This window comes from Talpa occidentalis, unplaced genomic scaffold, assembly GCF_014898055.3.
Source record: "Talpa occidentalis isolate TD23 unplaced genomic scaffold, MPIMG_talOcc4v2.1 talOcc4.10, whole genome shotgun sequence".
Classification (NCBI taxonomy): Eukaryota; Metazoa; Chordata; class Mammalia; order Eulipotyphla; family Talpidae; genus Talpa; species Talpa occidentalis.
This window is the reverse complement of record NW_023600993.1, coordinates 3,271,315-3,283,771: the sequence shown is the minus strand read 5'-3', so window position 1 is coordinate 3,283,771 and position 12,457 is coordinate 3,271,315. Positions and strand designations below refer to the sequence as shown.

Below are 12,457 nucleotides of genomic sequence, written 5' to 3'. Positions count from 1 at the left end.
TAGCTCAGGCCACGCCAGCACACGCGAAGCATCGCGCACTCAGCCTCAGGAGGCAGCAAGAGAGATTTATACTCCGAGTGTTGCCCTCCAGTCAGTAGCAGAGGACCCTTGAATAAAACCACCCCTACTACTTCCCACTCTAATCTGTCTCACGTAGAGCCCATAAAACAGTGGTCAGGGGAGATTCTGCCTTTGCCACCCTATTACATAAGCTCTCCACTGTGAGCCACCCCTACTGTGATTCTTTTTTAAATATGTTACTCATAGTCAATATTCATTTACATTTAATCTTAGCATTAGGAGAGTATTATTCTGCACAGGCTCAGAAGCAAATCTCCAGAAATTCCTTCCTGCTGCTTCTTTGAGGCTGCAAATGCATTGCAGGGCGATTGCAGTGACTTAATTCTAGTTGGCAGAGCCCTGGCCACACACTAATTTCATTAGCCTCAAATTCCTGGATTTGAAAAGCCCACTGGCTGCGTGTGCCTCTTCTCATCTGACATCTCACTTTGCCCCGATCCGGCGTGTGTGCAGAGGGGCGCACGGACTCCTCAGCCCCGATCTTGGGTCAGGCACACCAGCAGGCAGGCGCCCCCCAAGTCACAGACACCATGGTCAGTCCTGTGCTGCCCGGGCCCTAGTTTCCAGAGAAGAGCTTCACTGCAGGCTGACCGGCAGCAGCACGGCTTGCATCGCGCACCGCCTGCCCCAGGGCTGAGCCCCCCGCCCCGGCACATCACTAAGCTTTCGCCCTTCCTGCAAGCACAGCTCACCGTAAATTTTCATCTCAAATGATAGGTTTGGCATCACCCCCACAGCCACCCACAGGGAGCGTGGAAAAGGAAACTCAAATCTCTGGAGAGCTAAGCAGTCAATCATCTGGAGGAGCTGCGCTTATATAGGACAATCTTAATTGAGCTGAACCCCGTGATCCCGGAAGACGCCCCTCCTGTTCTTCCTCGCTCGCTCCCGAAATTGATGGTGCCTTTCACCAGCGGGGCCACGGACCACTGCTGCCTCCCTTCACTTTGCAGCCTCCCCTCCCGGAGGCTGGCGAGCCGGGAATCGGGCTTGCCCGCCAGGAATGTCTAAGGCCCCGGGAGAAAAAGCACCGCTGGAAGGGACGGGCAGGGCCAGGGCTGCATGTCCGGCGGGGCCACGGTGACCAGCGCCCGCGCCGATGCTCCAGCTAGCTTGCAGCGTCAGCCACAAGTTGGCACATCCCTCCTCCTACCGGCCTCTTCTCAATAAATGCAGGTGAACGCCGGGCCCCCGACTCCCTCAGCTGTTCACGCCAACATGAATAGCTGCAATTTGCAAATTAGAGGCAAATGACAGTGTTTTCTCTGAATGGTTCTGGTCCCAACCCACACTGCTGCCACTGGCATTCGGATCCTCTCCTTCCCAGCCCTGGGGAGCGGCTCCTTCCTCACCAGGCCTCAGGCTCACACCCCGGAGAGGGTCAGTCCCCCTGGAGGCTCTCAGCATGCCCAGCCCTTCCCAAGGCTGCCAACCTCCCCCGACATGGAACACTGCACCCTTTCAGACAGCCAGGCCCTCTGCAGTGCTCCCAGCCTTGGAGCCAGAGACAAAAGGCAGCAAAATCATTTCAAAGGAGCTTCCACCCCAGGGCTCTGGGAAAGGCAGTGAGTGGCTGAAGGGGTTCTTGGGTACTCTGTGACCCCCACTTCTCCCTCAGCAGCGGGGCTCCTGGGTAGCCTGGCTTTCAGCTCAGAGAAGGAGGAAGCCCTTCTGGGTTTTCCTTGCAATAGCCAAGGCTCTCCTGCAAGCAGCAACTCAGAGCGAAGCCACCTCTGGGTTTGCAAACATCTGGGCTCTTCAGGATGGTATAAGCAGGCGCTGCCGGACGCCCAGAGGCCAGCCTGCACCTTGAACCTGCACCCCTGCTTCGGACGCCCCTGCTTCTGGCGCCAACACAAACTGCACACTCCCAGAAGCTGAGGTGTCCACAGCCCGAATCTCAGAAGTCCCCCCAGAAAGCCAACACCCTTAGGGAAAGCATCTGAGAGGAAGTCAGTTCTGTCAACACAGAGCACAGAAGGCCCCCGAGTGCGCTGGGACCTCTGGAGAAGGGGTGACCGGGTCTGGGTACACCTGATGCCAGCATCCTCGGGAGATGGGGACAGACCAAAAACTTGGGGGTGGGAATGGAGAGAGGCGGGCGCTGGGAGTGAGGGGGAAAAAAAACCAGGATGGAGAAAGAGACAGGACAGAAAATGCATGCCCCTGGAGAAACAAGAAGGGCGCCCCCAGTCACACAGACCCCGAAGCTCGCTGTCTGAACCCCAGAGCCACGCGTGTGGAGCCGGCCGGGCGCAGCGCCGCGGGCAGCTCTGCAGTGAAGCCCCGCTCGGCCCCGATCCGCCGGCTCCCGGGGCGCTGCGCCCCCCGCCCTGGGCGTCGGGAGCCAGAGCGCCCCGGCCTCGCCCGGCCCAGCCCCTGCCGCCCCCGGGGGCCGCGCCGGCCGCGGGCAGCGTCCTCGGGGCAGGCGGCGACCGGGGCCGCGTGGGGAGGTCGGGGGGCCGGGGGCGCGGAGGGGGGAGGCGGAGAGCGAGTCGGTCTCCAGCAGCATGAGCTCATCCCGGCTCGCGCGGCGGAGCGGGGCGCGGGGCGCGGGGAGCGCGGAGAGGGAGCCCCGCTCCTGCCCGCGGCCGGACTGCAAATGCCTTTCTGGCGGCGCCGACAGCTGCCCCGGGCCAAGCACCCGCGGGGCAGGTCTGCGCTCCCGCCCGGGGGCCCCCGCGCCCGCCCCCCTGGCCCCCGCGGGGCCGGGCTACAGGTCGGGGTCCGCCCGGGGAGGGCAGCGCCGCGCGCGCCCCCCGCGCAGGTGAGGACCCGGCGCCCGCGTCTTCTGGACACTCTCCCGGGGCTGCGGCGGGCCGGGCCGGGCCGGGGGCGGGCGCTGCCCAGTTTCCAGGCGTCTTCTCCTCGGAGCTTCTCCTTCCACGCGCCCCGCGGCTCTCCCGGGAGGCGCCCGGCACTTCTACCAGCCCGTCTCGGACCATATTTCACTCTAACGCGAGCCCATTTAAATCATCGCCTTGTTTTTCGCAGATTGCTTCTTGTAAATGGGGCCATAAATCCAGAACGTCAAGCCGGAGGGAGCGGCGCGCGCAGAGGAGCGCGGTGGAGGGGAAACGAGCCGCGCGGGGACGGCGGTGCCTCCTCGGGGCGCGGAGCCCGGGCTCTCCCGGTGGACGCGCCAGGCGGCCCTGACCCGCAGCCCCCGCGCGCCCGCCTGGCCCGGCCGGCGCTGCGCCCCGAGCGCGCGGGGAGCCGCGGCGCGCTCTGCCCCGGAGGGAGCGCCCCCCTACCTGGAAAAGCCTCAAGATGTTGGCCACCATGATGGAGACCGAACTCCCCGAAGCCCCAATCACTCCAACTACTTTCTCGGGCTTGACGAACACGGGCGGCTCGCCGTTGGTGCAGCGCACGTCGGAGGTGTCCTTCTGGATGAGCGCCTGCACGAAAGTGAGCGACTGCTCGAGCGCGTAAGTGTCCCTGGAACAAGTGTCCAGGATCCGCGCGCCCAGCGTCACGTTGGGCAGCAGGTTGGGATCGCTGTTGATCTGGTCCAGGGCGTAGAGCATCGCCTCCAGCCTGTGGATCCCGTTCTCCCTCTTGATGTCGCCGCAGGGCACGCCGCTGGGCCCCTTGGCGTGCACCGGGAAGAGCCCCCCGAGGGTGACGTCCCCCTCGATCCGGATCGAGTGCGGGGCGTACATCTCCTGGCCGCGCGCCGCCGCCGCCAGCGCGCACAGGAGCACCTCGAGCACGCAGCAGGGGAACTTCATCAAAGTCAGGGCGCGGAGCAGCCTCCCCAGCTGGACCATGCTGCCCGGGCTGCGGCGGCGGCGCGGCGGGGCACGGCGGCGGGCGCGCGGGGGTCCGGGCCCCCGGGGGCGCGCGGCTCCGGGGCGGCCCGGGGGCTCCGGCGGGCTCGGCGGGCGGGGGCGCCCGGGGAGGGGCGGCCGGCGAGGGTGGGGGGTCCCGCGGCGCCGGCCGGCTGGGGCGCCGTGCGCTCTCGGGGTCGCCGGCCCGCGCGCCGCGCTGCGCTCCTCGGCCGGCCGCCCGCGCGCGCCACAGCCCGGCACTGGGGAGAGGGCGCGGATCGCTATCGCTTTAAATGGTCGCTCGCTCCCTCTCCAACGCCTCCCACTCCCGCCTCCCGCCGGCGGAGCTCGTCTCTCCCCACCCAGCTCCGCGGCGCGCCTCCCCCCGGTTTGCATCATCACGCAGGGAGGGGCTGCGTGCCGGGGGGGCGCGGGGGGCGCGGGCGGCGGGGCTCTGCCTCCGCCGGGGAGTTTCGCGGCCCCCGGGGAATCTGGGGATCGCGGGGCGCCGGCGAGGGCTGCGCGCCTGCCCCCAGCTCACCCGGGCGCCGCCGGCGCGCCCGCCGCACCCGCTGCGCCCACGCGCGCCGGCTCGGGGCCCCGGGCGGGACGCGGCGCGGAGGTCGGGGCGCGCGGCCCCCCACCCGCAGGTCCCGAGCCCCCGCCGTCTGCCGGGGGGAGCGCGCGGGGTCGCGAGGGGGGATGGCAGCGGCGCCCAGAGCGGGGGAGCCCCCTGCGCCCCCTCTGCGCCCCCTTTTCCTAAGCAGACGCAGCCCCCGCCGGAGCGCGCATCTGACTCGGAGACCCCCGCCCAGGGGCTTCTGTGGGGCGGCAGGGCCGGCCGGGGACACGCAGGACGCCGCGCGGTTAGGAAGGGACGCGCACCCCGGGTTTTCTGGGGTGGCCGGGGCCGGGGCCTGAGGAAGCGGCCGCGATCCCCAGCAAATCCGCGGCGAATCCTCGGACTCGCCCCCTTCTCCGGGGCTCCCTCCAGCCGAGGCGGAGCCGCGCGCGGACCCGCGGAGCGCACGGGCTCCCCGCGCCGGCAGCGCCGCTCCCGCCCGGTCTCCTGGGGCGCGGGGCTCCGCGGGGACCGCCTGGGGAGGCCACGGTAGGACCCGCGCGGGGCGGGCGGCTGCTGTTCTTCCCCTGGAGGCGGCTTTGGGGGCGGGATCCAGAGGCCGAGCAGGTGCGGCGCGATTTGGAGGCTGTTTTGTGCGGAGGCCGCTCCGCCGGGGCCTTGGGAGCAACAAGTGCGGTTCCCACGGAGGGGGGGCGCTGTCCGGGGGCCCGGGGGGGGGGGGCGCGGAGGAGGCTGACAGCGCCCCGGGGTTTCCGCTGGAGGCCCAGGGCTGTAGCCCACAGACGGGAGGCCAAGGGAAAAGCAGAACAAGTCTCAGTTTGTCCTTAATGTGCCCCAAACCACCACACCCCAGAAGTCTGGAGGCCAGCGGCGGGCTGTCTGGGTGTCTCTGGGTTCCGCGTCCCCCAGGGGGGCCGTGAGCCAGCACCAGCTGCTCCCCAAGGCCCCTGGCCTTGCAAGGCTCTGCCTGTCCCCTTGGCCACCTCGGTCCTTTACGACCCGTGTCCTCTGTGCGTCCAGGTGGACAGTGTGCTGCTCTCCAAAGACCATGACGCGCATTTCCTGGTGGAGAGGGCCTTTTTCCCTCTGTCTTGCTCACTGTTCATTCCTCCTCCTTGTAGGGGGAGTTTGTCAACCACCCCATCTCTTCTCCCCATTTCAGGACCTCAGGTTTGAGGGGAGCAGGCCCCACTCCCTGGGATAGTCCAGGCCTGGCTGCTGAGAGCAGGGATGAGTTCCGGGAGGGGCAGAGGCCGGGATCCTGCTGCAGATCCCGGGAGTAGCAGCCAAGACCCAGGGCACAGTCCTTGGGAGGTTCCTCTCTTGGGAGGGTCCCTCCATGCAGCCCGCAGCTGTGCCCGGGGCTTCCTCAAGACCAGGGAGATGCTGGGACCCTGGAATAAAAGGTGCAAGAGGGGGAAAGAGAGAAAGAGGGGCCTGATGAAAGCGTGTGGAGGCCTCGCCCCAGAAGCGCCGGAAAGGTTGCTGGTGGACTTCTCTCAATTAGACGGTATTTTCTTTCTGGGGTTTTGAAGCCAGGAGGTCTCCTCTCACTCCCCTGTGCCACACTAGATCCGGAAGGGACGGCTGGGGGAGATCTGCCCCGGTGAGGGACGTGGCTAACCGGGAAAGGCACAGGTGCAGCACTGGGGTTCCATGATCAATACGGCAGGTCTGGGCTGCCTCCTTAGTTTTTAATGTAAGGCTATTTATTAGAAATTCAGTCACAAAACCAGCGAGTTGGGTAATAAGTAACGTGACTGGGTGTTTCATCGGCCCCCCATTCCGCACCCCCTATTCACTTGGCTCCCGGGATTGTCCCCCTGGCTGAAGGTCCACGCTCTGCTTACTCTCCCTGAATGTGGTGGTGGCAGGGCCTTCTCTTCACGCTGGGGGCACGGGCACGCCTTGTAGGCTGTAGGGGCCTTGCGGGGAAGCCCGGGCATTGCAGATCTCTCCTCGGACGACACTGATTGTGATGTCCGGTGCCCCGGAAGCAGTGGGGTGTTGACTGAATCGGCTGGCTTTGCCACCCTCCATGCCTGCGTGTGACCGCGACGGCAGAGAAGATGGCAGATGCTGTCCTCCCAGTCATGGCGCACGGTCTGTAGAACTCAAGGGCTCATTGGTGGGTTTGGAAATCATTTTGCTTTACAAAAACTGCATGCGACGAAATTCTCCAACCTTGAAGCTCCTGGTCATTTCTCAGGGAAGTCTGTGACGGTCCTTCCCAGTCACGTGCTCCTCCCTGCACCAATACTGCCCATTTGCCACAGGCCGGTGGGGGAGACCGGATGCCAGGGGCAGCAGCATCTGGCCCAAACTGGCACCAGAGAGACAGGAAAGGGATGCCCACTTGTAAAATCAACAGACACCCAGCACAGGTGGCACCTCGCTCATCTGCATGTGCAACCGCGCCGCGCAGGGTCTGAACCTGGTGGTGACCGAGTGGCTTGGTTTTTTGTTTGTTTTGAGATTCTACGAATAGGAAAATCTTTGTGTAACATCAGTTCACCTTAAACTGGGCCAGTACAGTTCTAGGGTCAGATTTAAATGAACTAGATTTAATCTAGCTGGAGGTACAAAGATTGCATTATAAAATGTGTTTACAGACGTGGTTCTCTTCAGTAATGGATCTGGATTCAGTTAAGGATAAAGTTAAGGTCTCAGTGCGAATTTATCATCTTAGTGTTTTCTTAATCGTATCGGTTTTATTTTCTCTCGTGTTCTCCCCTGCCCATCATCTTCTGCAGAACATGTCTCTACATTCAATTTTCTCTCTATTTCAATCCAGCATGTAACTCACAAAATTGTTGCCCTTCACCACTGTTGCCCCCGTCACTGCTGCTAATGTGCTGACTTTTTAATCCACCTCTCAGGTGCATCCTCGTGAGTACACGTGTGACTCTTTTTAAAATCTACACGCTTCCACTTGCATTGAACTTCTAAGCGGAGGTGACTTTGGTTGAGGTGACGGGAGGGGGTTGGAAGACATTCTGTGTAACTTACCCAGCATTAATTTCCTGATCCCGTGTCCTGCTGCCCACTCTGTCTCTGGTACATACTCTCACCACCTCACCCACTGCCCGCCCTGCACCTCTGGCCTGCACCCCATCTTCTACTTGAAAATAAATAAAATCTTTAAAGAAGAGTCCTGATGAGGTCCTCTGAGATCCTGGATCCAGCAATGCCTGAAGCTGAAATCCTTTGAGCCTTCTTTTCTTACCACACAATCTATCCCATTCTCTCTTAAGCTCCTGACTCATTTGAGTTGGGTCTTTCAAAATTGAGTGCGCTAATTTAGATTGTTACTGCTTACAGGGAGCAGATAATTAAAAGGAAAAATACTTACTGGTTCTTAGAGTCCCATGAAAATTACAGAAAATTTAGAACTCTTATCACATGAGGTTCAGCATTCTTTGAGTTAGTTCTCGACATGAGTCCAGGTCTTAAGGATACAATATCATGCTCTAAACTCTTAAAACTGATGGTTTTGCAAGTTGTCTTAAAGACGCAATTTAGGTCCTCCCCAGTGGCGCAGCAGTTGAGCACAGGGTTGCGAAGCTGCCCGCGGCCTCTGCGGCGCCGGTTCAATCCCCAGCTGCTCCCCGGCCACCGGAGGAGGGTCCCGCATGGCGCGCAGACCTCTCCTGCCGCCCGCTGCTCCCCTCAGCAGTGTCCTTCGGTCCTTCTGCCTGCTCTGCTCCCTGCTCTGGCTCTGGTGAATTCTCTCACCCTCCCGCGCTTCTGACTGTACCCAGTGCTTGTATAAATAAATAAATAAATAAATAAATAAATAAATAAATAAATAAATAAATAAATAAATCTTTTAAAAAAAGACGCAATTTATATTCATCTCATCTTAAGAAATGCAGCAATAGTATAGGTTTTGTATACATGCATTATATAGAGATGGTGAGATAATTTCCATTCTAAAGCTACAAGTGATTGTAAAGCAGTGTTGTTTGCTTTTTTATTTGGAAGAATAACGCCCTGTGTTCTTGAGACCTGCTTATCCTTGGGCAATGGACATTTGACCCTGCTGGTTGAATGGCATGAATTTCTTGACTCAGCCAAGGTTTATTCTGTTCATTTGCTACCTTCTATCTCTTCGGCACTAGAATAGGAAGTTCACAAGCAGTGACTCATTTAATCTTTGCATGAAACCTGTAAAAGAGTTACTATTATCGTCACTCTAATCTTGCACAGGAAATAATTATAACAGCTCACTCTTATCTGGCACTTAACTATGCCCCTAGTGCTGCTCAGATGGTTTACATATGTTGATTTATTTATTTCTCTGAATAAATGATGATTTATTCAGTGCCCACTACATATAGGTAGGTGTTATCATCATCATCTCTCATCTTCAGATGAAGACATTGAGTAGGAAGAAGAGACTTGCCAAGGACAGAGACGTAGGAAGCACCAGCGCCCAAATGCGAAGCCCAGAAATCTACCTTCAAAGTCTACCCTTGGGTCACTGCCACCCAGGTCAGGGGGACAGAGTGCACACCCAGCACAGTACTTTCAACTATTATATTCCATTGCCTGTTATTAGTAGACAGCTAGCCTGATCAGTAAGGTGTTTCCAGAATCATCTCTCCTATGGGAAGGACATCCAGTAACCACAGGTTCTGACTTGTCCAATTCCACGCACCTGTGAACAGTCCACACAAGAGCTAGTGAGTGTCTGTTTTTAACCAGCCTTCCAGGTCTTCACATTGCTCCAAGTACCTTGACTGGACCTTATCGCCCTGGACAAGCTTCCCTATCTCCCTGGGTCATGGCTTATTGTAACTTTACAGAGATGCTGTTTCCAACTAGATGCACCCAGGGCCCTAATGCCTGAACTGCTAAGTACAACAACTGCCTGAATCAAGTTCAAGTTCAGCACCTCCTGTGGAGTGATCCAAGGATGCATCTTCCTCTCTGGTCTCCAATTGCCTTTCACTCCTGTATTCATGTATCCTTAGCCCAACCCCCAAAGCTCTGATTTGATTCCGTAAATACTTACTGAGTATTTTATATTTTCTATACCTCTAGTTCACAATACCAGAACTGGGCCATCCAACTGAGTTTCTGCATCCTCCAATGTAGTCAACAGAGATGTTACACATCTATTTCTAAAATGTTCAAAATATCAAACAGTTCTCTGCAGAGAGTGTCTTAACATGTCTCATGAGACCATCTGGCAGGTTGCTTAATAACCACATCTCATTTAAGATTCAAACTGTATGTCCTAGGGCGACTAACTCATGTTCTTTACGAAGTTTGATTCTTTGAGATGTAACCCATTTTCATGCTCATGTCTCCTCTGAAACTGTGCAACACACGTTGACGCTAGTATCTGAGCCAAGAAGTTCTGTATCCTAAAGTAACGTTAATCCTCTAGTCTTTCAGAACCCAACCTCACCCTCAAAAAAAGTGTAAGAATTGGAATCTGGCCTCATTTCTGTGAGGAAAGGGTGGACAAGACCCTGAAGACGTTTCTTCAGTCAATCGATCTCAGCTGCGGACTTCTGCTTCTAGCCATAACCAGGACTCGGTCCCACACCTAGTATAGACCTGAATTGTAGACCTGAATTGTAACTCTCACTCACTTGCGGTCATTAGAAAATTGAAAATTGCACATTTTATACAACTCTTTGAAGACCAGGCAACCTGCCAGTCAGGACTGGGAATAATGATGAGGAGGAATGATCTCCTGAGTGGAGGCCGTGACCGCCCTGGCTTTCTGCCTGGTGCCTCCTTTCAGGCCCAGCACTGAAGACTGAAAGCTGAAATTCTTCCCCCCAAAAATGTAAACTTAATTCAATCACCTCCACTGTACATTAGAAACTAGAAAAATAAATTAAAACCAAAGTAAGTAGAAAAATAGAGTGTATAAGTGAATGAAACAGAAATGGGCAAAAAGATAGGAAAATCAATAATACTAATAGCTGTTTCTTGAAAGCATCAATAAATTTGAAAATCACTAGCTGGAGAGATTGAGAAAGAAAGAGAGAAATCGCAAACATTAAAAAAAAAAAAAACTACAGGGGCCTCCCTGGTGACGCAAGGGATTAAAGCACAGCACTATGAAGTAATCTGCAGCCTCTGCAGCATGAGTTCAATCCCCAGCCGGCCAGGGAGCTACCCACATGGCGAAGCAGACCTCTCCTGACTCCCGCTACTCCCCTCAGCTGTGGATTTCAGTAGATCTGCCTGTTCTGTTCCCCACTCTGTCTCTGGTGGATCCTCTCATCCCCCACACCTCTGGCCTGTACCCCAGCTCTTGTATGCATAAATAAATAAATCTTAAAAAAAGAACTCTGAATTTTAAACTAGTGACAAGGATAATACTGTATCATGAAAAAAAAATATCAAGAAACTGATAGCTAAAGAGAATGGACAAATTCAGTGAAAGATATAACTTAGGAAAACTGACTCAAGAGAAACAGAAAATCTAAAAACACTTCTATCTGTTAAGTTTCAGATCACAGACCTTCCTCTGGCTGGCTGAGGCTGGTGATTGGGATAGGGATAACTATAAATGGGCATGCTAGATCTTATTAGGGTCTGAAAAAGGTCTAAAACTAAACTATGCTGATGGTTACAAAACTTGGTACAGTCATTAAAAATTATTTTAGACCTGAAATTGGTGGATTTCATAAAAAAAATTCCCAATACATCTGTCTAAATGGAATAAAGTAATGTATTAAAAAATCCTTCCTGCAAAGAAAATATCAAGTCCTAATGACTTTCCTAATAAATTCACCAACAACTGAAGGGAAAAGAGCCATCGGACATGGACTTTTTCAGAAAATAGAAGAAAAGGAAACAGAAATGAGGAAATTAAACAAAACAAACATTTGATAAGGAACTGGGATGTAACGAAGATTATATATACGCAGCAGAGGATAAAAAGCAGCATGTTCTCCACAGAAGATAGATGAGAGGCAACAGCACATGAAGAGATGCTACAGAGCTCAGTCAGGAATAAGCAAATCAAAACCACAAGGAGACCCACTTCACACTGAAATGGCCAAAATAAAGGCATCCGCCTTTGAAGTGTCTGCAAGGATCTGGAGGAAAAGGTACTTCGCACATGCTTGTCAGAAGATGACATGGCGCAGCCTCTTCAGAAAGCCCTTGGCCAGTTTCTCCTAAATGCGAACACGCACTCCCCTTGCACCCAGCACTTCCGCTTGCCCATGGAAATGAAAATGTGTGTCCACAGAGATGTCCACACAATCATTTACATGGATATCATTCAAAATAGCCATAAAATGATGTTATTCAAAAAACCCAAATGTCCATTGGCAAGTAGGCTGTGGCATGTTCATCAGGTGGAATACTACTCAGCTGTGCAATGGAACAAACAACCGGCACATACAAATGGGCAGATCCCACCGACACCAAGGGAAAGAAGACAGACAAGACTGCGTGCCACGTGACACCGTTTATACGAAGATCTAGAAAAGCAATAGTGTTAGTGAGAGCAGATCAGCCTGGGTCTGGGACAAGGGGTGTACTGAACAGGGGGCGAAAGGACCTTTCCAGGGTGAGGAAGGAGCTCTCTATCACGATCGTGGTGGTTTTTATTATATGAAGTTTCATTTCTAGCTTGCATATCTGTAACATAATTGCCTACGTATTTAATGTGTATGCATTTTGTTTATCTAAATTATACCTCAATAAAGTTGATATAAAAGAGTAAAAAAAAATAAAACACATTCTGGACAAATCATTCAACTCTTCTCTTATACATTTTTATCATCCAGAAACTAAAGAGTTTCTTTTACCCTCTGAGATTTTTTTTTTTTTAAGATTTATTTATTTATGCGTACAAGAGCTGGGGTACGGGCCAGAGATGCGGGTGAGGGCGGGAGTGAGAGGATTCATAGAGACAGAGTGGGGAGCAGAACAGGTGGATTGACTGAAATCCACTGCTGAGGGGGCAGCGGGCGAGATAGGAGAGGTCTGCTGCACCATGTGGGTTGCCCCCTGGCCGGGGATAGAACTCGTGCTGCAGAGG

At 55.4% G+C, this 12,457-nt stretch overlaps 1 protein-coding gene across 2 annotated transcripts in view; it reads right to left on the bottom strand.

Annotated features, from left to right (window-relative positions):
• Nucleotides 1-4,116, bottom strand: part of GRM7 (glutamate metabotropic receptor 7) — a 573,942-nt gene extending 569,826 nt beyond the window's left edge. For both annotated transcript variants that reach the window (XM_054695057.1, XM_054695086.1), the window contains exon 1: nt 3,336-4,116. In XM_054695057.1, the coding sequence (XP_054551032.1) occupies nt 3,336-3,854 (519 nt within the window). In that variant the 5' untranslated portion in view covers nt 3,855-4,116. The remainder of the gene's footprint in view (nt 1-3,335) is intronic.
• Between the last annotated feature and the right edge of the window lie 8,341 nt (nt 4,117-12,457).